Consider the following 26,130-nt stretch of genomic DNA (forward strand, 5'->3'; position numbering starts at 1 on the left):
TGAGAGTGGCGTAAAACTAAACTCATGACTCACTCACTCACTCACTCCTGTATCCCAGTCATGGTGTTAGTGACGTAAATCTCATCTCACTCACCAAAAAGTAAAAGTGTGGTTCAACGTATTTTGTGGGTCTACTAATGCTGACTAATGTCTGGGTTGTAGGGCTAGTCCATTGAAATACCATGTCCAGTGTAACACAGCCAGAAATAACATATTACGGATTCCAAGTGGACCGGTCCTTGTCCTTTTCTCCCCTTTATAACAGTTCGGGCGGGCGGGTAGCCTAGACCAGGATTCGATTACCTGCATGGGTACAATGTGTGAATCGCATTTATGATGTCCATCTCTATGACATTGATGGAATATTGCTAAAAGAGACTTGAGACTGAACTCACTTATTAATTCAATAAAAGAGTTGTCGCACGGAGTTGCGGGCCTTGGTGGTGCAGGATACCCAGAATAGCGAGTTTGGTTGCAGGATTCGTCATGGTTATGTTTGTCGCTACACAAATACTGGTCTTGATTTTATGGTTGCTTAGAACTGCATTTTAGTTTGTTGGATGAAAGTCTGGGATGGGTTAGACACTCATTACCTGACAGACGTACTGTACAATGCTGAAAAACTAGTAGGTATCTGGACGAATCTGGAATTCCAACCAACAGTCAGAGGGCGGTCAGGGACCCACTGCGAATTGAGGTGTCACAAACCACCCTTTTCTTAGGGTCTTAGGACCTTTATACGACTCCTAGTCTGTTGTTTTACAACTTATTTGAGCACACCCGTGATGAACCAGGTTAGAATTGGTCCTCAGCAACCCACGCATTCCGTAAACGGCGACGAAAGGAATCGGGTGTTTGCACTCCCTGACCGGATCGACACCTCATCGGTTCCCAGTTGTGTCGAAAATGCTGTTGATCACCGGATTGTCTGGTCCAGCCTCGATTGCTATGGACCTCTCCCATATAGGTGGACCATTGCTGATTGTGACGAAAACATCAAACAAGCAAGTCTTGGCACGATGGCACGCTTTCAACAAGTCGTTGAGTCTGACCAACCGATCTATGCAGTCGTCCCCTACTGTCTGTCCTTAATATCGAACGCTGCAGACTAGATACACCGCCACTTTGACGTTGTCTCTCTCTTATGCCATAACTTCATAACGTATGAGCTCATAAGTGGTATCATGACTTGTAGGTGGCCTCTGTTTCCACCTTACTCACCTGCGTTTTTTGCATATTATAAAGAAGACATACCATGAATTTGTTCGTTCTTTATTAATTCATAGCATGTTCAACATATGGATACACCACGACAGACCCCGTGCAGGTTAATTGAGATTTACTTGCGGAGAACGGCACGAGGGACCATAGCAAGTCAAGAGACGAGACATGGCGTCAAGGAGCTGGTTTCTCTCTTCTGGGTGAGACTTAGCGATGTTCATTAGCTCATAGTGGTCGCGACTCAGATCATACATCTCCTCAAAATTCTGAAACACAAGGTTACAGATGGCACCAGGGCAGAAATAGTGACCGTTTGTTTAAATTTCAGCAACTAATGGTTTGTTTTACAATGTAATCACAACCGACCCTGGCGCCATTACACAAAACGACCTTAACAGTCGTAAGTCTATGTCAAGGTAAGTATGAGTGAGTGAGGGAGTATGGTTTTACACCGATTTTTAGCAATATTCTAGCAATATCACGGCGGGGGACACCGGAAATGGGCGTCACACATTGTACCCATGTGGGGTATCGAACTCGGGTCTATGGCGTGACGACCGAACGTTTTAACCACTAGGTTACCCCACCACCCTTAAGGTGTGAGAGTTACGATCTAAGTTCGCTTTGTACAGCCGTACCGTTGTCTTGGTTTACCTCACTATCGGTGAACTGGCAGAATTTCATGTTCTGTTGTCCGTCATGCCGTCTGATGCAGGTGAAGGTGTTATTCCAGGAGTCTTCACATACACAATGGGTCCACGTGTGACAGTACTGAACAACAATAATAATATTAACAGCACGTTAGTGACCGTACCTTTTGCTTGATTAATGTACCAATTTGCCTTCCAATTCAGTGTAATCGCATTTCCTTGATTCGAGAACAAAATGAACACCTATATGATCGCTGGAGTGAGTGAGTGAGTGAGTGAGTGAGTGAGTGAGAGTGAGTCAGTGAGTCAGAAATGGGTTTCGCAACCAGGGTCTTCGGGGACTAGGAAACGCTCTAACCACTAGGCTACCCCACCACCCCTATAAACACTGAAACTGATCCAATACATTTCTGTGGGCCACCGAGCCCTTATCCCGTTCTCAAGAGAAAGACCAATCCCAACTTGTCTGACCAACCAATGATGTGAACTGTAGTTTTCTCACTTAAGCTCATTGGCGTCTATCCACTGAAAAATGTTTCGTAAAATGTGTTTATCTTTAACTAGTAGCTTTTCATTAAACTTTAAACTTTTGTAAATTTTATAGTGTTTGTTCCTAATGGGTCACCGCTGTAAATTGGCATCACATATGTCCATACCGCCATTCCTTGGTTGTCCCACTGGGAGCAGGTGTCGACGCCGACGTTGAACTCCCCATGGTACTCAGTGAGGAACTCCGTCCTGAACGGCACCGAGACGTCTCTGGTGTTGCGCAACAGCGGCATCAACGACATGCCATCCATGCTGTCAGGGACATGACCTCCCACCAACTCCACAAATGTCGGAGCAAAGTCTATGTTGAGGACGTTCTCCTACACAGACTGCTATTTTAAAGGCTCTGATATTTAGATTGCGAAAGTATCGTTTGGTTAAATTAAGCAATTCTTATACCTCAAATATACATTACAATTTAATGACATTATTCAATGTATTTACACAGAGTTATCCTGGATGAATTCTTAAGGCCTCCGTGAAAACTCAGAATGCTTAAATAATGACGGTATTTCACAAACGTTTGGAAACAGCCTCAGTTCAAACATCCTCGATATCTCCATGGTATACGTTCCGATAAATCTCCATTCTACCCTGGATGCATCTGTGTGTCGGTCCGATACTATTTTCAGTTTTCTTTGCTGGCTCCGCAATCTCACAGTAACCAATCAGCTAAGTCACTGTTACAACCAAACTTGCCAGTGTCAACAAAGATAGCGGTCGCACCTGCGAAGGTTTGTTCGCAGTGCAACTCAGAGTTTGGGGAAATCATCAAGACAAAGGGACAGGTACGGAACTTTAAAAAATATATGCAATAGCTCCTTGTACCTCTTTCAGGGAACCTCTTATGGATTGTGTTACCAAGTTTAATTTGTTAGATAATTTAAAAAGCGAAAATGACTTGTGATTGGTACGCTCAACTTCCCAGTGAAGACACCTGATTGGATAATAAGCGAGCCACAGGAGATAATAAATTCATCGGTCTGAGCCTTAGATCCTTCCAGGGTATAGTGGGGATTCATCGGAATGTATACCCTGGAGTTATCGATGATGTTCAGAGGGATACTTACCCATGAAAGGTATGTGAATATCGAGTTTCCTTGCAAATATCGAGTTAAAACAGTAATTTTGCATGTTGGGATCATAATATTACATCGAGATATCCGAAATTTCGAGACATCCATGTCGAATATAGAGCTTGAATAACAATAAATTATAAAGGATTTTATCGGGACTGAGACATTATATTGAGACAAATTAGATATCGAGTTATCAGAGTTCGACACAACGGTGCTCAACCGCATTTTCATATTTTTATCATAAAATTGCTTGAGTCTGGTACATTTTTCGGGCTGGCAAAAACATGCAGCAAATGGACTCTTTCTCACCATGCTCTCTGACCCCGCAGGAATTCCGGGGCCTCGAACCAGTAAAGGGACTCGGACATCGAACTCGTACAGGAGACGTTTACCAGTCGGCATGGAGAACTGACCTGTGTGGGCAGTACATGTTCTTGTCAGGTAGAGTGTAAAGGGGTTTAACCGGTGTGTGTGTGTGTGTGTGTGTGTGTGTGTGTGTGTGTGTGTGTGTGTGTGTGTGTGTGTGTGTGTGTGTGTGTGTGTGTGTGTGTGTGTGTGTGTGTGTGTGTGTGTGTGTGTGTGTGTGTGTGTGTGTGTGTGTGTGTGTGTGTGTGTGTGTGTGTGTGTGTGTGTGTGTGTGTGTGTGTGTGTGTGTGTGTGTGTGTGTGTGTGTGTGTGTGTGTGTGTGTGTGTGTGTGTGTGTGTGTGTGTGTGTGTGTGTGTGTGTGTGTGTGTGTGTGTGTGTGTGTGTGTGTGTGTGTGTGTGTGTGTGTGTGTGATTATTAACGGGTCCCCTAAGTATGTACTGGCAAACAAGGATAAGTTGAGCACCGGCATGTTAAATGACCCGTATTAGCATGTATGAGTGCCGCCTGATAATCCAGTGATCGCCATCATGAGCATCCGTGTACGCAGTTGAGATCTGAAGATCCACTACGTTTTGCAAAAACAATGAAAAAATACAAGATTAAAGGTAATTAAAAAGGCTACCCAAACCATACACCTGAACTAGACGAGTTCGTTTATCAATGTACGTGTAATACATGACAAGTAACACACAATATGTGGATAAAATAGTTAATCCAGATGTACCCGAATTGCTATTTTGGAACCTCTAGTTACTTGCATGGTGACTCACTTGTAATAAAACACCTAACAATAGTAGGTATGTTGTGAAATGGGACAAAATTCAAACGTATGTACAAAGTGTTGTCGTGTCTGTTCGAATATTATGAACGACTTATCGGCCTAAAATACCTTCCATGGAAACGTCTAAGTTACATCCCTAAGAACCAAACCTTCAGCAATAACAGTACCTGCATGGTAGCCGTTGTCGGAGGAGAAGAAGATGAAGGTGTTACTGAGGAGTCCATTAGCTTCCAGAGTGTTGACTAGATCCTCCACCATGTCATCAACCGAGAGCAGCGTCCGCCATCTTGAAATGCACATATATCCATAAAGAGATATACAATCGTATATAATTGATTCTTAGTTAGTCTAGGTTGTGGTGTAAAACGGCATTTAAATTCATTGCCTGCATTTACCGACGTGTGTACGTGCGTATGCGTGCGTACCATTCTCAGTGGATGATACATGAACAATGTCCTTGTCGCCATGGCATCATCCGAATTTCCACAGTGAATAAGCAGTGAAACAATAACGCTAAAACATATTGAGATGCATTTTGTTCCGAAACACCCTGAAATCGACAGTCAAACCAGTGATTGATAATATGAGCACCGACAATTCGGACAATTCTGACAAAGCGTACCGAGCACCTATCCTAATACACAGGTGTGTACAACGACGAAATCAACTTACCTGTTTCTGTATACGTCATCAACAAAGACAACGGTGTCATTTTCCATAGGTGTTATAGTTTGTTGAATAAGCCAGTGCTTCCCCTTAACATAAAGAGTAAATATGAAGTAGAAGTATTCCTGTACGGAATGTTATGTGGGGTATACGACACATCTATTTGTTGTGTACTGCGGCACTCAGCAACATTCAGATGCATGTATGATATTTGGCAATTATCGGATATACACCAGGCAACCCTTGATCAATATTATACGCTGTCAGGTGTCATGCAACACCGACGACCATGAAGCTGAGCATGACTTATGTGAGTGAGTGAGTTCAGTTTTACGCCGCAATATTCCAGCTATGTGGCGGCGGTCTGTAAATAATCGAGTCTGGATCAGACAATCCAGTGATCATGAGCATCGATCTCCGCAACTGGGAATTGATAACATGTGTTAATCAATGTTAATCAAGTCAGCGAGCCTGAGCACCCGATCCCGTTAGTCGCCTCTTACGACAAGCACAGTCGCCTTTCATGACGTTATGTAACTAAATCTAATTTTAGTAAGAACAGTAACCGCAATATGCCTCTTCCAATTTACAAACTATACAGGTCAGACATAATGACGGAATGGAATAAAAGTTGAAAAAAAGAATAGAAAATAGTGTAGCAACAACGTTTTTGTAGCCACAACGTTTACTAGCGTGTCGTTTCAGAAAACTATCGTCGTGCTACGAGTGTCGTAAGTTTATGTCACAGTGTATGGTATAAGGCAGTTCTACTATAGCTTTGTGAAACGGGGCCCCTGTATCTTAAGCAAGGGCATACCTACAATGCGAGTGACCAGAGAAGGTGGACGTGAGTATATTGGTAAGCACTACATCCATATTTTACTGACTGACGTGGGTGCTCGGGGATATCTGAATTAAGGTGATGTGATGTGAAATGAGGTTAAGGTCGAGTTAAGACATTTTTCATTATTATATCCACGTAATTTTCGTTGCTTTACACATCCGGACTAATGACGATTTAGTTAGTGAGTCAGTTTAGCTTTACGCCGAACTCAGCAACATTCCAGCCATTTGGCGGCGGTCTGTAAGTAATCAAGTCTGGACCAGACAATCCAGTGATCAACAGCAGGAGCATCGATCAACGCGGTTGGGATGCGATGACATGTGTCAACCAAGTCAGCGAGCCTGAGCACAGGATCCCGTTATTCACCTCTTACAACCGTGAAGATCAGTTCTAACCTGGATCTTCACGAGTTCATCGACTGTGCCTTAAGACATCATGCCGCAGTTAAACATGGGTATCCCATCAATCAGCACTGGCTCCGAATCGACCGGTCTGGTTTTATTCCCATAATGCCGAGCGTCAGACAGGGTACAGGAAGCAGCATTGTTTAACCGCTTATGTCAGGACATTGCCGGTTATTGAAGTACAGACCTCCCTCTCCCTCGCGATTTATCAGGCATGTTACCTTTCCGTAAGTATTGAAGGAGCCAAAACGTGGAGCCTGTACGTCTTGGAAGTTGTTCGCATACTGTGGAGCCGGCTCCCAAGGAGCGTGACAGGCAGGGGTGGACAACATCATGAAGAACGGAGAACTTTCTTTTGTCTTGTTGCTCAGAAACTCCTTGGCGCGTTTGTGCTATAAATGAAACATATGCCAGTATAAGTGAGTGAGTATGATTTTACGTCATTTTCAGCAATATTCCAGCATTACGGGGACATTAGATGGCTTTACACATCTGTAAGCCCGGTATAATTGTATGTCGTTAATAATCATTTTTGAATGAAATTATGAGCGTATTAATCTGTGTTTGAAATGAAATGTTCAAGAAACTACTAGAAAACAGTAATTTGGGCACTATATTCACAAACGTTGCCAGACTAAGTAAAAATAGGCTCAGTAGTGGTCGTTAGACTGCGTATACTTACAATAACGTCTGTTAAGTAATCACTTGTGTAGTCATGACCATGAGTTTCAGCAGTTCCATTGACAGACAGGGTGTAGTTGAAGTACACGGAGTTGCCCACCTACAAACAAACACAGAAAGATTAGCCAAAGGTTGGGTTGTTTCAGCCCGCGTGCTCGTCATGTTCACCTGTGAGTGCATTCGTCACCACTTGCCCCTTTCCGTAACCTCCATCGTTATTCGGCTTTTCCCGGAATAACACCAGTGGGTCACGAATGCTCTGAGTGGTTAACCGAGGAAAATAAACTGGTTTCCTTGCAAAGCGAACGCACAAGCTGTTCACAAGAAAGTATACCAGCCGTGTCCATACAAATACGAATAATGTTTTAAGTCCTGACAAAGGCAACATACCGAAACCGGTAACACGCGTTTATGAAGGATACATGATCACCGTACCAATGAAAAGAAAGTTTGTTTAGGCCAGTACTTAACAAAGTGGTAGTGGAATCAGATAATGTATTAATGAAACTCGGGATTCTCATTAAGGGAGGCAACTCCGCTTTAGACGACATTGCCATCCGTATCACAGATATGATTACTGGAAATATGAGTACATTTATTTGGCTATTTACTATTCACTAACTTATCTAAGTATATTGTATGAAGAAAGAAATGTTATTCTCTGTTTTAAGCAACAGCAATAACTGACAACATTCCGTTTTTTGGGTACATATACTGAACGACAAAAGAAACGTCACCCTCCTGCCTTTATGATCATGACGTACAATGTTGTTGCCAGCCTACTAAATGCCACCGTATCACTTATTCAGTTCTACAGAGAAACTTGGATCACCGAAGACAGGCCAAGAAGTGGACGTCCACTCATCACAAGGATAGTTGAAGACAGGTATCCCCGTCATTAAATAAGGAAGGTAACGTTTCTTTTGGCCTTTTGTGTATGTGTTAATCACGTCCTGTGATGGCTGGTCATTACGTTTTGTTTGAGGGAAATTGGAAAGCAATTATCGCGCAGCAAGTTTCTGTGAAGTCTTGTGTAATCAGGTCTAGGGTAGTCAAAAAGTCTGTGGTGCGATCACGGGTTCGAATCCCGCTCCGAGGTTTCAGCACCAGACCTGTGCTCGTAGTTTCGCTAAAGCTTTCCTTCCACACTGACTATGATGAAACCATAACATTGTTGAAAGAGGCGTTAGACCCCACTCTCTCACTTTAAGATATACTTCTATTCACAAGAAGCGGTTACACTGCAATCACTTACCAGCCCGATCCAGGAATTCCACCCTGGTGGAACGTGCGCAACACCGCCCACGGGATCCGTACCATACTGTAGGAGACAAACACAGAAGTACGACAGTACAGAACTAAACCAGTATTTACGTCAAAAGCAGCATTATAACATGTTTGGTTGAGAACACAATTTATTTTAAAATGTTTAATCGTGAAAAAGAAAATGTAAGGTTTACAAGGTTACGCATCAACGTATCGATGGAATTTTCTCCCACACGAAGCAGTCGTGAAGAAATAGAAATCGTGTTAAAAGTGGGATAAGTATGTAATACTGTAAGGGACATTCTCGCAATCTGGCATTCTCGCGATCTCGACCTTTGGAAACAGGCCTAAAAAGCCAAAAGTGCGAGAATACGAGATCGCGAGATTTGGCCAAAATGTCCCTTGCTGTATTTCATAGATAAGTCTTTTTGAACATGAAAAAAACTTTCCGTAACCGTAAAAGGAAAAGGATATTGCCGGTATTTTAGTTGCTGTGGTACTGGAGCGCGTAAAAACACAGTCACTCACTCACTCACTCACTCACTCACTCACTCACTCACAGTGACCAACTTTTGACACCCTGATAGTGTCTAAGGATGGATATATAAGGACAGATAGTTAGTTCTATCATCGTTAAGACTTTAACTGGAAATGATAGTATGTATAAAAGTAACCTGATTGAGATATTTCCCAGCAAAGAATGTCTCGTATCCGTGTGCCTGGAGATGAACCGGAAACGCCTGAGGTTCCTCTGCATGCTGCCAGGTAGTGCTGCTGCAGCCGCCCACAACCGTGTTGTTCAACGTCCCGTGATTATGCTGATACTTCCCCGTGAAAATACTGGAACGGCTTGGACAGCAAATAGGTGTTGTGACAAACTGCAATCAAGATTGTAGCCTTTACTAGTGAACACTCTCCAGTATTCAAGCTATATGAAGGTCCGGATTAGAATTTGTTTCTTTTATTTTTTTCTATTTTTGCACATTTTTTTCAAAGTACAGGTCACATATTGTAATCCACAAACTAGATAACGATTGCATGCTCTTAACATTTTCAAGAGAATGTGCAGGGCTCAATTCAAGAGATGCTATTCTACTCGGACCAGGTGCAACCTGTGACTAGGACCCAGTTGCACCAGCCAAATTCAGGTTGTAACGACGTGTGTTAAACGTAAGTGTGTCCGAGTTAGAATTGATCTTCAGTAACCCATGCTGGTCGTTAGAGGCGACCAACGGGATCGGGTGGTTAGGTTCCCAGTTGCGCCGATCGATGCTCATGATGTTGATCACTGGATGACGTGGGAACCAAGTCAGCGAGCCTGACCACCCGATCCTGTCAGTCGTCTCTAACGACAGCCATGTCTTTTTGAAACCACGATCTTCATGGGTCGCTCACAATGGACATTTTCTTGCCCGAATGTCATGATTAGATATTCTCTTTGATTCCTAATGGCTTATTTACTATCGAACAGTGTAACAGGATGCATGTATAACTAATGGTATAGGTCACAAAAAAAGGGGCAACACAAAGATATTGCCATGGTGAATGAGGCATTATCATAGAATCCTTATTATGCTTAGAATAAGGTCACTTTAGATTTACCGTTAGTCACAGGTAATATCCCTGCGGTCAAGTACAAGGTGTGAATTTAAATGTCTGAGCTGACATGTCGTGGCAATTTCAAAGTCGTTTACATTGTGAGAGGTCGGTGTTCGCCGCATAAAATTAGCTAATGCCAACTCTGAAACCGAAATTTCAAAACGTTCGCAATTGTGATAAAAAATGTAAAATCAGATACCACTAGAAGCGCCCTTTAAATCCGCAACATCTCCCATTTTTTGTAAACAAAGCATACAGCGATGTACAGTCTCAGAGCCAAGGACCACATTGGGTTTTTCTGTTTTGTTTTGTTTTGCTTTGTTTTACCTTCTGTCCAGCCGTCAGTGAAATGCAAACGCCCTTAATGAAGCAAGTCTAGATTTCCTTCGGATTCAAGACTCGTTTTCATCACTGGGACTGTTTTTCAGTTCAATGAAGTCCTTTGTTTTCATCAGTAAATGAAATGCTACACGTGCACGCGTGTGACCATGGAATCTTGTAAACGAACCCTTCACCACTTACCATATTCAGGAACGTCATGCCATTTTCACCGATGAGTTGTTTCGTCTTCTCGAGAGGTGTCTGAAAGGTACCAAAGTAATATGTCATTCAATAACAGCAATAAGATTACGATCACATCCTTGACAAACTGTGGTGTCACTTATAACTACGGATTTGTGTGCATTGTAACATAATTATTGTATTGGGACGACGAGCTTTATCTTGTATGGTGTGGACCAGACAATCTAGTGATCATGAGAAATACCCCATACAGGTTTATCTTTGATCTTGTGGCGCTGATGAATTTTAGAACTACAGACATTAGGACAGACTAAGGCTTAGTCTCTGAATATATGTATGATTTTGATAGTAACAAGCAAACCCATTTAAATTCAAAAGGAGCCCCAGCGAGACCAGAGATTCAGAGGAATCTCGGTTTAATTTAAGGCTTTAGCACTGCAGAAAGGCTTGGCATTAGGCAAAATAATGTGGCTTGGGGACTGTGAGACAGACTAACATTAGGACAAAATTGAGAATTACTATTGAATCCCTTTAAATTTTGTTCGTTTTGCATATAATCTGACGTACAACAGAAATCACGTGGTGCTTAGGGATAATTTAAAAAACAAAACAATAACAACAACAACAAGAACTCCACAAAAATACCCAAACAAAACCCAGAACACTAAGTGTTCTCTTTCTTTTGTACATGTTTTAACAAGGTAACGTTTCTCTGGTCTTGGAATTTTCTGCATATCCTTTTTATCGTAATGGCAAAATTTGAACTTAACGACGTGGGTTTCGGCATAGACCGAAATATTAAGGCTGTCATTCGCCATATTGGTAGGAATGTGCCTAGTCATATCAATTTCAGAGTCTACAGGACAAGCCAGTGCCATACAGCTACCTACCATGCCACCGATCTCTGTGTCTTGATCATCTGTCAGTATAAACACGATATTTGGAGAAGCTGAACAATGCACGGATACCACTTCAAGCAGAAATATTGCTGCAGAAAGTTTCATTGTTGCAAGAGTTTCTGGAAAATCTGGCTACACCAAACACGACAATGATCTGATCTAGTTTGTGGTAATCTTATCTACGTCACGAAATAGGGACATTTACTTAACTATAACATTCACTCCTGTGTGTAGATCATTGTGTTGTCAAACACAGTATCAATCGGTGAAATCCGTGAAGATCCAGGTAAGGATTGATCTGCATTTGCCCATGCTTGTAGGAGGTGACTAACGGTGCACAGGCTAGATGACTTGGTTGACACATCGTTTCCAAATTTCGTAGACTGATGCTCATACTGTTGATCACTGGATTGTTTGGTCCAGGCGCGATTGTATACCGATCGCCACCATATCTGAATGCGGGGTAAAGCTAAACTCACTGACTCACATAAAAGTAGCATGATGTGGTCTTTAAACAACGGCCCTGGTTTCTTTGAGTTGTTTTCATATATTGTTGTTTTGTCTTACACAGCAATATTGCAGCTACACGACGGCGGTTTGTATATAATCAAGCGTTACAATCTGGTGATTGGCATCCCTATGGCCAAGAGGAAATCATGTTTCATAGTGGTAATACATTTATGTATGGTCAGCTCGTGTTAAACCCCAAATGTTAGCATTACTACAACCAACAATGTAGTCTGTCATACTGTGAGGTCGTTGGAATTCCTTGGAAATCTTCGCGATGCCTGCCACGGCTGCCACCATTGTAAGGTCTTCAGGCCCACATAACACTCAACACAGTACACAGCACAAGACGTTTACTAGACGAAGACAAAGACAAGACTGACTACATTCGAAATATGATCACAGTTCATGAGTCCACGTGCATTTGCATGCTTCTGTTGATCGTTGTTGCTGTCCAATTACCGGGAACAACCTCACAATGCAGACCCCAAAACAAATATGTCCAGGAAGGCCCATGCAAGTTCTAGACTTCCACAGATGTCAATATGAAAATGAGGAAAGTCTCTGGGCTCCTTTTTGTACGGTTTATGATTACAATTTAGGAACCATTTTTTCTGCAAAATATTTTCATTTCAGAGACTAGAAGCTAGTCTACCATCAATGAGTGAGTGAGTGAGTTTAGTTTTACTCCGCACTCGGCAATATTTCAGCTATTTTGCGACGGTCTGTAAATAATCGAACCTGGACCAGGCAATCCAGTGATCAACAGCATGAGCATTGATCTGCGCAATTGGGAACCGATGAGATGAGTCAACCAAGTTAGCGAATCTGACCACCCGATGCCGATGGTCGCCTGCTATATGTTACGGGGTATATCAACAGTAAGACACTGTTAATATTGTGTAATACAATATGTTCATGATTAGAAAACTAAACCTCCTAATAAAAAACGGTCCTTGTTTTCCAAAACATCCGTACTAGTGAACGACAACGTGAATAAAAACTTTAGAGTCGGGACTCGAATCCCCAATCCGTTTCTTACTTCATGTTGCTCGAGGAAACATGTTGTCACCAGGACCTCCTGAAATCCTTTGCTCTCATTCCCTTATTTAATCTAGTGGTCTCCTCATCTGTATATTCAAACAAACCTGTATCCTAATTTGCAATTAACGATTCAAGTCATCTACGCATATACCAGCTCCAGTGTTTCCATCACTTCCATGACTTCACATCCAATTGTTTCATTCGTCACCCCTCGCCCCTTTCCGTAGCCTCGTTACTCGGCTTGTTCCGGAATAATACGAGATGTTCACGAATGCCAGTTGCATTTGACGTTATCAACGCTAGATTTTCAGCAAACCCACTTTTGCTCCCGTTAATTGTATTAGGGCATCTAACCCCTGTGACATTGGTAAGTACAATAGTCAGTTAAATACATGACATTGATGTAATCATATGGTCAACCTTCTAAGAAGGGAAATATGATTTCAACCAGGACTTCTACGATTGATGATAGATTTTGTACGCCTATCCCATGGTCCTAGCCAAATGCTCTTGTGTCTGTTCCATCTGTAACAACTCCGGGGCTCCCATGCATGTTCCTGGTTGTCAATCGATTAAAATGATGTAAAAGAATAAACCTGGTTAGCTATTAACCCTAATTTCATACGGTGCACCGTTTCCGCTTTATTCGTGTAAATTCGGGGTTTGTTTTTTCACAAAATACAAGATGCAAGTGCAAATGTTCATTAGGAATAGGCATTCTGTGTTCGAGATATGTATATTAGTATATTAAGTTATTTTCAAACAGACAATCATGTTAACAATTTACGGTCGTTTTTTTTTTTTTTTTTGGTTGCGTTTCTTTAGGCCCCTAGTTTACATCAAGCGACAGAACCCCTTTTGTTCCACACCAGTACTACGGCGATATCCATGTACTTCTATATTCTTGTACCTGATTAGGATTACTGGGTTAAAATTGTACTAGGCCGCGCGGACGTTTGTACCAGTATGGCCTCTGCAAGTAATCTAATGATCGTCATTATCTCGATTTGTGTTTGCTGACATTTGCAGATAGTTAACCTACAGTCGAGGCATAGCTGTACTTTGATGACTTTATGTAATACACCATATTTGATTGGTTGTTTTTAATAATGCCGCACTCAGCTATATTACGGCTGACGCGGCTCTCATGGCCGAAAGCTATGAATGAGTGAATTTGTACGCCGCGTTTAGCAATATTCAGCAATATCACGGCGTGGAACACCAGAAATGTGCTTCATACATTGTACTCATATGCATAGGCGGATCTAGAGGTAGGGGTGGGGCGGGGTGGTGTTAGCAGGGGTGCATGCATGTGGGGGAATGGAACGCTTTAATCACAAGGTTACCCCACCGCACAAGACAGAACTAACTATAATGCGATTCAGGGAGTGTGACAAAATGTGAGACAGATAAATCAAACTGTGTAGAGCTGATTTCAACGGTTTTATCAGCTAAGGGTTTATCAGCTATGACGGAAAGCCCGAAGTGAGGTAGGTCATCAACCTGTGCCATTTCAGTTAAACCAGCATGATAAGTTTGATCTGAGAGTTATGCGCCCCTGAGTGAAGTCGATGAAATCTGCTGAGAAGAAAAGAAAGTCTGGTAATATAACATTCCCGCATCCAGCATACATATAAACTGCCACAGATACCCAGTAAAGGTTGTAGCACAGATTCTCATTCATGATGATTGATATTTCGCTCTATAGAGCGAGGATCGGACGCTTTAAACACCCGAGGGGTACACGGCAGGTTGACCATGTAAACAGCAGGTACACGCCATTCACAGACAGCTCAGACATGCCCTATCGACTCACCATATGTGCTCTACTGATATCAGTGCATCTTATTCTCTCCTTCTCTCTGACCAAATATGGGGAACAGTTTGACATGTTGCCTTTCTTCACATCCATGCTGTCGACCGATCAATGTTTACACCTGTGTGACAGTTGTGACGTCACTAGCCCTAACACATTGTTTACTTTGCGACCGTTCATACAGTGTGCTTCATCTCTCCCATCAACGATACATCTGGCTGGTGATGTAGAACTGAATCCAGGGCCTCTGAGTAAAGAATTAGAGGAAATGCAAAACAATATTTTTAATCGGATCCAGGATTCAGAAGACAAGGTTTGTGGTGAAATCAACTCAGTTAAAGTGGACATAAAATCCCTCCAGTCTGATATCAGTAAACTTAAGACAGAAATTGACAACACTAAAGAAGAACAGAATGTACTCAGACTAGACATAGATTCGCTGATTGAGAGAATGGAAGACGCAGATGACTATCTGTGTGAGTTAGAGACGAGGATAGAGGATCAGGAGCAGCGAAGTAGGAGAAATAACATGGTATTGTATGGTATTCCAGAATCTTCAGGTAAAGAGACATACACTGAAAGCAAGGCTAAGGTTCTGGAAGTGCTTAATACTGCAAGGGAAGTGAAGGAACTACCACCACTAAGACCAAGAGACATAGAGAGGGCCCACAGAATAAATGCTAAGAAATCAGATTCAAATCGACCTGTTGTTGTGAAAATGCTACACTGGGAGGATAAATGGCATAGTGTTAAAATGAGGGATGTTCTGAAGGAAAAGGGTATTGGCATCGCCAATGATCTCACGGTTGCACAAAGACAAGAGCTTGCTAGAAAAAGAAGTTTATATCCAGATAGGAGATTTTATTACAAAGGCAACAAACTTGTTGAGGAGCCGAGACAGACAGCACAAAGTGATGCCCCAATACTCAGGGTAAACGAGAGCGACACACCCCCTCAAACTACCAGCGATAATCTACAAGCCAAACCACGTCAGCAACGTCAAACAGACAAGAATAGGACTGCATCACGCCGTCCTAACAGAACACAAAATAGATAGGGGTTAGGCCAGGCTGGGAACACTCGCAAAAATCCTTTAGAACACTACAATGATCACAATAAAGATAGCGAAAAAAAAAACACAAATGTGTCAGATAAAGACATCCATTTTATATTTTGGAACATTTCAGGAATTTTCCATAAACTTTCTGAATCCGACTTTATAAATTACTTACAGAGTTTTGATGTAATAGGTTTAACTGAGACTTGGGTAGATGATCTGTATATACAAGATGTATTTTCAAACTACGTTTCGATAAGCAAACATGCTGAACGAATTGCTAAATGCGGTAGATTATCTGGTGGAATATTTGTCTTGATAAAAAAAGAGTTTGAGAAGTTTTTACTGTGGTCGAAAATCACTGAAAATTCCATATTTATTATGTTTGACAAAAAGATGTTTGGTCTGGATGAGAATATTCTATATGCCTGTGTCTATGTACACCCAGAATCATCTACCTGGTACAACAGACCTGTGTTATCATGTAAAAATGGTATTAGTATTTTCCAAGATAGTCTACTGCAAATACTTAGTGACATCCCCGAAGATGTTTTGATCTTATGCGGTGGAGATTTTAACGCACGGACAGGTACAGATGCAGATTTTGTCGAAGACGATATACTTGAACAAGTTGAAAATCAAAACTTTGCATTCCTAGACTTTATATGTGATAATTTCAACCAAGTGCGTTACTCTGCCGATAAGATAATAAACAACTTTGGAAAATGTTTTCTGGATCTCTGTGCAGTAATTAACATACACATAATGAACGGGCGATGTGGGTCTGACACTAAAGTTGGAGATTTCACTTTCATTGGCAATAACGGCGCAAGCGTCGTCGATTATATTATATCATCTGCACCGTTGTTTGAATATGTATCTGATTTTGAGATAACGTCTCGACCCGAGTCAACGCATCTTCCGCTCACTATGAAGTTACGTACGCTTCATGTGAAATCGTCGCGTACGAAATCTGGTTGTAAGAATACTTATAGATTTGTTTGGGATCATAACAAGCTTGACTCCTTCAGAGAGAACATTCTCTCGGACCCTGTGCAAGATATTTTAGATAAATCTGTGGACAGTGCATTCACATGTATAGACACTAGCGTTAATCTTATAGTAGATGCCCTTTGCCTGGCAGCGTCAGATATGAAAAGAAAGTGTAGAAGTACGAGAAATGATCTGAACGAATGGTTTGACGATGAATGCAGAAAACTCAAAGCTGAACGCTGTAAATCTTTGAATAGGTTCAGGAAAGATAAAGATAAATGCTCATTGATACAGTATAACCTGTTAAGAAATAAATATAATGCCCTCTGCAAATATAAACGTACTTCATTTTATAACAATAAGCAAAAAATAATAGAAGAAAATATAAATGACTCAAAACGATTTTGGCAGGAACTTAAATCCCTAAATAAGAAAAAGGATTCTTATAATGATATCCAAACCCAGGAATGGTTCCACCACTTTAGAGACCTATTTGCATGTCAAAATACGGGTAGCGAGGAAGACACAAAAAGTAATGAAGGTGGGCCAGAAGACTCTAACCCAACCAGTGACGTTTCAAAAGATATACTTGACTCTCCTATATCGAGACAAGAGATTCTAGAAAGTATCAATAACCTTAAAGTTAACAAATCCCCGGGAATAGATGATGTAATTCCAGAATTCTTTAAACACTCTGCTGATCTTCTTCTACCGTATTTAGAATTGATTTTTAATCTGATATTAGAAAAAGGGACCTTTCCTACAGCCTGGTCGGTTGGGATAATAGTGCCTATACATAAGCAAGGAAATTTAAATAAAGTAGATAACTACAGAGGAATCACATTGCTGAGCATATTCAGTAAAGTGTTCACATCGATTGTTAACCAAAGACTAATTTTTTGGGGTGAATCAATGGACAAAATAAATGAAGCCCAGGCAGGATTTAGAAAGGGTTACACAACAACCGATAACATGTTTATACTACAGAGTGTGATCCAGAGATATTTGAATACACAGAGTGGTAAGCTATATGCAATGTTTGTTGATTTTTCTAAGGCATTTGATTCTGTCCAAAGACATAAACTTTGGTCATTATTTAACATGAATGGACTTAGCCCCAAAATGAGTAAGTTATTAAGTGATATATATCAAAATGTGAAAGCCTGTGTTAGAAACAACACCGAGGTGTCTGCAACATTTGATGTAAACATTGGAGTTAGGCAAGGATGCGTACTCAGCCCGTTCCTGTTCTCTTTTTTCATAAACGAGCTAGCGGTACAGATTGAGCGAAATTGCTCACATGGTATCCAGTTGCATCCCGATATGTTCTATCTTTTCCTCTTATTATTTGCAGATGACATTGTTCTCATTTCTAGCACTATAAACGGCCTACAGAAGCAGATAAACGAATTAGAAACCTATTGCCAAAATTATTGTCTAAGTGTAAACATGAATAAAACAAAAATAATTGCATTCAAGAAAGGAGGTAAACTATCGAAAAAGGAAATATGGTATTATAAGGGTAATGTCGTAGAAAGAACTACATCATACAAATACCTTGGAGTATATTTTACAAACATTCTGTCATGGTCGACACACACAAAATACGCATCTGTGCAAGCACGTAAGGCTCTAATCGGTATATTAAGAAACCTGAGAGTATTAGGAGATATAAATCTAGCATCCTTTTTTAGAATATTTGACACCAAAATCAGTCCGATTTTACTTTATGGTGCCGAAATTTGGGGCTTGAAATACTTTGATTGTATAGAAAAAGTTCACCTATTTGCTTGTAAAACATTTCTCGGAGTAAAGATGAGCACACCAGACGTTATGGTATATGGAGAATGTGGCAGGTTTCCCCTCCACATATTCCAGCAAACTAGAGTGATCAAATATTGGATAAAGTTATTAAACATGTCATCACACCGTTTACCCAAAAAATGTTATGAAATGATGTTATTGTTGCATGAAAACGGTAAGCAGAACTGGGTATCAGAAGTAAAAAACCTACTCTTCTCAACTGGATTCCATAACCTATGGTATGATCAAAAAGTGTTCGCCCCATCACTGTTTTTAAACACATTCACACAAAGATTAAAAGACATATATCAACAAAAGTGGTTGGGAATTGTTTCATTATCAACAAAGTGTAAGTATTACTCAACACTAAAAACCCACATTTATACTGAAGGTTATCTATCATGTGTAAATGTTAAGAAATTCAGAACAGCATTATCACGTTTTCGTTGCTCATCCCATGATTTATTGATTGAAAAGGGGAGATTTATGAATATAAAAAGAGAAGATAGACTATGTAAATGTTGCACTAACAATGCAATAGAAGACGAATATCATTTCCTTCTTGTCTGTCCAGCATTTGATACACTACGTAGAAAATATATGAAAGAATACTATTTTGTACATCCATCGATTGCCAAATTCTCTTCACTGTTGACGTGTTCAAATGAAAAGGTAATCCAAAATATTGCAATTTTTATTCACAAAGCTATGCTATCCAGACAATTCTTCTATAAATGATATGTATATGGAGTGCGCCCTACAAATGATATAAAGATATGTGTGATATCGAGAAGTGAGTGATTTAGCATGATACTATATTACATTTGCTAAAATGTCATGTATATGATTTGATATGCCATTATATATGATGTACAAGCTGATCTTTGACATATGATATATAGGATATGACGTGAGACGATGATATGATGTATTATGATATGGTATGATACTATTTCCGATGTGAGAACATATATGATACGACATGACATGACATGGTACCATCTGATATCATATGATCTAATATGACGTGATACAGCATTATATGGTATGATATGACTCCATGATATTATACTACTTTATATCATGAGTAGTATGATGTGTGTTTTATACTATAGGCCTGAGGCCTTTCAGTATTGAAATAAATAAACTATTGAAAGATAAGCAGGTTGAGTCGATGACTTTGGTATGATCAAGATTTTTTCTTGTTCATTTGCCAGGTTTATTAGTTCGGCAATATGTCCATCATCCGGGTACCCGACAAGGGAGGCAACTGTATTAGTTTTCGCGACGTCGATGGTTATTTGTTACCACCTCCTTTCAAGGAAGATATATTTCGAGAATGTCACAAGCTGAATATACGAGAAGATGATGTGATTATCATAAACTGGATGAGATCAGGTATGACAATGTGTGCATCTGGATATACGATAAAAATAAATAGCGAGCCTAATTATATTCTCGAAATCCAATGTTTGTAAAGTTTTTAGTTTGATAGGATGATTGGCAAAGTCATTTCCCAAGTTTCATATATGTGGGTAATGTGGTTCACGAGATACAGGTCATCACAAAACATTGCATATTTGTAAAATAATCGCAGAAAATGAAAACGATATATTATTTGGTACCTGTTGGATAATGGTATGTCCTCAGATACTATACACCTGGACAAAAGGTAAGCAACACCAAATTTTTACTTTATTATTTTGTTAGTATGACGAAGGTTTTTTGTGTGAAAAATATGTGATTTGGGCAACACTGGTCTTTCGTAGGCGATCCGCCCCCCTTGATTATAACCCACTCTATGTCCTTTATGTGCCCCTGGTTTTTGTATATTTCAGGCACCCACTGGCTTTTTGAACTGGTGAGCATGCTACTCAATAACAATGACGTCACAATCCCAAAAAAGAAGGAGGATAACATGATCGAATTTTCTGACATCCCTACTCTAGAAGCAATACCATCACCGCGAGTGCTGAACACGCACCTGCAGCCTCAGGTGCTACCGGAAGGTCTCAGAACAGGGGCATGCCGGGTAATCTATCTCATCAGAGATCCTAAAGATGTGGCCGTGTCTTGGTACACTATGCATACTTCATACAGTCACTATGAATACACTGGACAGTGGCAGGACTGGCTGCCAATGTTTTTAGAAGGAAAAGGTACCTTTTTCTGTCCTGTCGAATATATCGCCATATTGATCTGTACCATCTGTTCATTGCTGTCGGGTTATTGTCCTTTCATCTAAATTGAATCACATGTCAACTGTAATGCAAATGGAGTTGGGCAGCAAAACGAAATTGGCCAGTCTTCATGGATGCGAGGGAAGCGATCAAAGGTTGGCAACGTACTTCCGTCGCTTCGGTTCGAAAATTATTTTTCATGTCAAAATACAGTGTCCCCAACATCAAAGGTGTACACCCATTTCTCCACTGGGTTGTGCTCTCAGAGTTGCATCCCATGTTTAATAATTACTCACGTGAAGTATATTTTATTCAGCATTTTAACAGCAACTCGTGGTACATCAGATCCATTTCCCCTACCAGCTTTCGGGTTCAACGGAGTGATGGAGCAAGAATAAGGAAAGATTGAAAAAAGAAGACTGGTCATATTCTCCATGCTGCACAACCCCATTTACGCAGCAGTGTGCCTGTGATGAAATTACTCGCAAAGCTTTGATTTACCTTTTTCAAAATTTTTAACTTCGCATGTATCTTTGAAAGACAGATTTCAAAGTTGGGGCAAACCATGAAACTTGGAGTTTTACACGTCCCATAATGGATGAACATCTATAATTTGCTTAAAATTGATGTGAAAGAGAATCATTCCTCATTTGATGAATGTTTTATTTGAAAGCATTGTGATTTCCTGACGTGTATTAATGCCTGCGTCTTGAAGACTTGAAACGTGATCTTACAACAATAACCAGCATTATTCCATTGTTTAAATGTGGAGAAAATATGATTCAAGGTTATTCATTCATTCATTCATTACCAAATACGCATCCCCAGGTACAGGTTGTTTAGCTTGACCTTAGCTACATATGCATGACCCGGGAAGTCAAATGGCACAAACGAACTCTCCTGATAAAACAACCATTTCATGTTTTCATTGAATTGGTTTTACAATCATAAGCTATCTAGTTTTGCTTACTAACTTTACAAGGTACAGACATCAGTTACTTTCAGAATTATATTCACTGCTGGTGCTCGCTGCCTAGAAGACCTATTAGGAAACATCAAACTATCCGTAGCTAATTGTTTAAAGAAGCAAGGACATTGCTGACGATTTCTCGATACTGAGATGTCAAAAGGCGACCTAGGCTCGGTTGTTTGGACATGTTGACAATTTGCTGACAAAGGCGCACCCCTTTACAATAAATAGACCCAACCAGTTGTAACACTTCTGGGCCAAGTTGCTCATTCAGCAAATCCTCTTCATACAAGATGGATAAGCAGGGAATATTTGGTCAGGGTCTGTGATTCAGGCCATGTTGTCGTATCCTGTTGATCGTTGCCCTGCCTTCACTAATTGGTTTTTCTGACTTCATAGACCATAACATCTCGGAGTTCTAGACAATATTCTACCATAAAATTAGACTCGATTGTGATTGGTCAGAGATTTCAAATCGCATTAACAAACGACACGTGGACGTTTTCTTGACCGAGAGCGGCGAGGTAGTTCAGCAGTCCTTGGACCCCTGAAACCGAAACTGATATTTTATGCATTTATTTCTACGTCAATAATGGAACGAACAATTCCATTTTGTCATAAATGGGTTACAGTTGGTTTAGTTACAAGCTAGGAGTCACTGTTACAGTTGACTGGAAGTCCTGGTTTGATCACGTCAGAACATGGGAGCAGCTGTTTGAGGACAACCCTGATGTCAACGTCCACTTTATCCACTACGAAGACTTGAAACTGGTATGTACTGCTTAGACAAACGAGGTGTTCGCTTGTCCTACACAGACGGGTTGTTCACTTGTCATAGAAAAACAAACGTTGGGGATGTTTTCATAGTGTGGTATCTGTAAACAACTGAAGATATCTTTAATAAATTTCTGATATACACACAAGTTAAAGTTATCACAAAATGTTATAGACATATCAAGAACATATTTCGGGATATCTCTAAATGTGTTAAGGCTATCTGTAAAACAATTACGATCATATTGTACATATCTGTATTAGAAATTAATTCAAGATATCTTACAAGCAATTCAAGATGTCTTAAAATAATTTACACCCAACTAAAAGTGTATTAGATATTTTCTATACAGTTAGAGATATCGAGAATTTAATTAGATAAATCTTTAATTCTAATTTTGATATCTTTAGTTCTTGTCATTACTGATATCTAAAATTAAGCTAAAGATATCATTAATAATTTGGCATACATCTCAGATCAACTGCTAGTCTAACACGTAGTCTCTGAATATATTTAACTTTCATTGTCAGCCATAGGCCTATTTAAACTGGAAAGGAGCCCAAGCCAAATGAACTGCGGGAAGGTTTGTTTCTTTCAGGGCTTTCGCATTGCAGGGAGGGATAAGCAGTAGACAAAATAATGTGATCCAGGGACTGTAAGACCGAGTAGTCCATGAACAGATATCGAGTCAGACAGAGTTATTGCCTCTGTCGGTATTTTCAATTTACAGAATTCATTTCGTTTTGTCTTTTTTGTAAGGAAGCAAAAACATGAAACGTCGACCAAAAGATCTACATGTTTAGACGAAATAAAATGCATGTACTCAAATACATTTATTCAAATATATCTGTACCACAGGAGATTAAAGTTCACCACAAAATAGACTTGCTATTCCAACCTCTTGTACTTCTAGTATCCTGATTTTCAGAATCCAATACAAGAGTTACAAAGGCTCTCGGTATTTCTGGGACTAGACCGTGGAATAACGTTGCTTGAAGCAATCGCAACCAAATGCACTATTGGACGGATGAGAAGCGACAAGATGAAATTCACTTGGGGTGAAAAAGGCGTTCCTGTTCATTATCGCAAAGGTATGTGTTGCTTACGAGGAAGATACTTGGTGAGCAATCCATTTGAAAGATTCCTTTTAAAGTGGAATGAACACACAAACTAAAGATTGACAACAGATGTTGTTGAAATTTTTAAAGTTGTCAAACTTTCACACGTCCAACACATGTTGTCAAACTTTCGAGTCTTGTCAGCGTCATGTCTCCATCCTTACGGTCATGTGACAATTTCGTTGACTGCGATTGATTGTTTCTGACCAACTCAAGTATGACAATACTTCAGACGTCAAACGTGAGTTTGACAACACCGAAAGTTGGTGAGAATAGAGACCCGTCCCATGTCTCGACAATAGTTTGAGACCTCTGAAATTGGTGTTGGTCGCGAGTTGTCGCGAGTCGGTCGCGAACGTGAGTTGTCAAACTTTAATTTGTTTTGTGAAAGCCGCTAAAGCACCACATTTGTTGTCATAAACAGTCATGCACGTGCATAAACAGACTCTCTCTCTCTCTCTCTCCTTAGGGTTATGGCTGTCGTTGCAGGCGTCCCCCGCCGTGATATTGCTGGAATATTCTGAAAGCGGCATAAAACCCCACTCACTCACTCCTCTTCAATAATGATTCTCATCACCTGTGTACAATCTCTGACAGGTGTGGTCGGCGACTGGAGAAACCACTTCACGGTGGCTCAGTATGAACACTTCCAGCGTGTGTACCAGGAGAAGATGATGGGGTCCCGCTTCCAGGCTCGATACAGCGCTGCCATGGACTGAACAACAAGCATATTCGTCACCGTTCACCCCTCCCCATAACCTCCATGAAGACTAGTCCCCCTCTCGATGCTTCTTATGTACAAACGGTCATTCGCCTTTCACTCGCCCCTATCCGCAACCTCCAAGAAGAGTCTTCCCTCTCTATTCGTGACCAACTCTTCCTATTCCGGGACAAGCCGAATAGCGACTCGTGCCCCTCTCGAAGGATTTCATATTGGCGTAGGAACATTAGAACTACTTCAAACAGGAACGATAACTGTATTCCTATTTCATTCTAATGGTACTTAATACCACCGAAGAACCCATACATTGTGTTGCCTTTTAATGAAACGCCCTTGATACAACTAACAGAAGAGGAATAACATATTTATTTTGGCAAAGACATATTCTGGCGTAGTTATTTCCAGATGTTCACCTTGTATTCCCATTTATATTTCTGAAAAGGGTTTAATAATCACAAATGGGATTTGTTTCTAGTGAATGTGAAATTAAAATTTATAAAAAAAAGCCAGCTACATGAAATCCCAAAGCAGAAACTGACTTTTAAATATTTCTCAAACTTAACATTCTTGCACCGTTGCTGTCAAACCCCAAGTTTAAAGATGATTACGTACATACAAATATAATATTATTGTTTTGAAACTCCAAGCAACTTATAATTACACGTCCTAAAACTGTTAGAAGCGAACGTACAATCACCACAACACTCCCACTGTAAGGTTGTCATTCGTAACCAACTTGTGTTATTCCAAGACAAGTCGAATAGCGACTCGTGCTCCTCTCGAAGGATTTATTATAATGGCGCAGGAACATCAGAACGATTTCAAACACGGAAGGATGACTGTATCGATTCCGGTATACTCCACCGGAGTACTCGTACATTGTACTGCTGTTTTTGTTTTTGCCTATTTATTTTAAAGAATACACCTGCATGATGCAACTAAAAAAGGAGAGAAACATATTTGTTTCTGACGTAATTATTACTAGAAGTTCGCCTTATGCTTCAGTTATATTTCTAAATAGGGTTAATTAAATCACAAACCGGGAAATGTTTTATTGTGACCAGTGAGAGCCGTTGTCAACAAACACACGTGCGTGTATTCGAATCTCTCACCGCCACTCGCGTGATTCCTACACGAAAAACTTCACATTGGACAGCAAAGTTCTGTTACCTACGTTCTTAGTGCTTTAAGTCATTATAACATTTAATGCAGCTGTTGTTCATGACTTTTATTTACGTTTCCAATTAAACAAATCCCACTAGTGATTATGAAAACGCTTTTCAGAAATATAACTGGAAATACGTGGTGATCATCTGGTAATAATTACGTCAGAATATGTCTTTAACAAATATGTTTTCGATTCTTTTAGTTGTATCAAGGAGGTTTAATTCTTTAAAATAAAGGAAAAGCTTAAACAAAACAGCACTACAACGTGTGGGTACTTCGGTGATATTAAGCACCATTGGAATCAAATAGGAATAGAGATATCGTTCCTGTTTGAAGTGGTTCTGATGATTCTACACCAATATGAAATCCTTCGAGAGGGGCACGAGTCGCTATTCGGCTTGTCTTGGTATAACACGAGTTGGTCACGAATGTTTCCAGAGGGGCACGAGT

The 26,130-nt window shown here is 40.4% G+C and overlaps 3 protein-coding genes across 3 annotated transcripts; 2 read left to right on the forward strand and 1 right to left on the reverse strand.

Moving 5' to 3' along the window:
- Nucleotides 1–1,255: 1,255 nt before the first annotated feature.
- On the reverse strand, nucleotides 1,256–11,717 carry LOC137260945 (N-acetylglucosamine-6-sulfatase-like). The gene is made up of 12 exons (XM_067798518.1): nucleotides 11,521–11,717; nucleotides 10,631–10,690; nucleotides 9,184–9,387; nucleotides 8,499–8,564; nucleotides 7,245–7,343; nucleotides 6,784–6,954; nucleotides 5,321–5,403; nucleotides 4,816–4,934; nucleotides 3,809–3,912; nucleotides 2,528–2,740; nucleotides 1,876–1,992; nucleotides 1,256–1,487 (listed from the first exon to the last, which is right to left on the reverse strand). The coding sequence occupies exons 1-12, from the start codon at nucleotides 11,632–11,634 to the stop codon at nucleotides 1,329–1,331; spliced, it is 1,509 nt and encodes a 502-aa protein (XP_067654619.1). The 5' UTR covers nucleotides 11,635–11,717; the 3' UTR covers nucleotides 1,256–1,328.
- A 6,330-nt stretch (nucleotides 11,718–18,047) lies between these two features.
- Nucleotides 18,048–19,545, forward strand: LOC137260742 (uncharacterized). The gene has a single exon (XM_067798321.1). The coding sequence runs from the start codon at nucleotides 18,048–18,050 to the stop codon at nucleotides 19,485–19,487; it is 1,440 nt and encodes a 479-aa protein (XP_067654422.1). The 3' UTR covers nucleotides 19,488–19,545.
- A 439-nt stretch (nucleotides 19,546–19,984) lies between these two features.
- On the forward strand, nucleotides 19,985–24,566 carry LOC137262130 (sulfotransferase 1C2A-like). The gene is made up of 5 exons (XM_067799909.1): nucleotides 19,985–20,147; nucleotides 20,588–20,908; nucleotides 22,567–22,670; nucleotides 23,603–23,765; nucleotides 24,390–24,566. The coding sequence occupies exons 1-5, from the start codon at nucleotides 19,985–19,987 to the stop codon at nucleotides 24,509–24,511; spliced, it is 873 nt and encodes a 290-aa protein (XP_067656010.1). The 3' UTR covers nucleotides 24,512–24,566.
- The last annotated feature ends 1,564 nt before the right edge of the window (nucleotides 24,567–26,130 follow it).

Source organism: Haliotis asinina, chromosome 14, assembly GCF_037392515.1.
Source record: "Haliotis asinina isolate JCU_RB_2024 chromosome 14, JCU_Hal_asi_v2, whole genome shotgun sequence".
Classification (NCBI taxonomy): domain Eukaryota; kingdom Metazoa; phylum Mollusca; class Gastropoda; order Lepetellida; family Haliotidae; genus Haliotis; species Haliotis asinina.

Excerpts from the sequence above, each read along its gene's own strand:
- LOC137260945 (XM_067798518.1), bottom strand. The coding sequence starts at position 11,634 with ATGAAACTTTCTGCAGCAATATTTCTGCTTGAAGTGGTATCCGTGCAT. Across the intron at positions 10,691-11,520 it reads ACACAGAGATCGGTGGCATG|ACACCTCTCGAGAAGACGAA; the intron begins GTAGGTAGCTGT and ends GGTACCTTTCAG. Across the intron at positions 6,955-7,244 it reads ATTACTTAACAGACGTTATT|CACAAACGCGCCAAGGAGTT; the intron begins GTAAGTATACGC and ends TTTCATTTATAG.
- LOC137260742 (XM_067798321.1), top strand. The coding sequence starts at position 18,048 with ATGAATGGACTTAGCCCCAAAATGAGTAAGTTATTAAGTGATATATAT.
- LOC137262130 (XM_067799909.1), top strand. The coding sequence starts at position 19,985 with ATGTCCATCATCCGGGTACCCGACAAGGGAGGCAACTGTATTAGTTTT. Across the intron at positions 22,671-23,602 it reads ACTACGAAGACTTGAAACTG|AATCCAATACAAGAGTTACA; the intron begins GTATGTACTGCT and ends CCTGATTTTCAG. Across the intron at positions 23,766-24,389 it reads TCCTGTTCATTATCGCAAAG|GTGTGGTCGGCGACTGGAGA; the intron begins GTATGTGTTGCT and ends AATCTCTGACAG.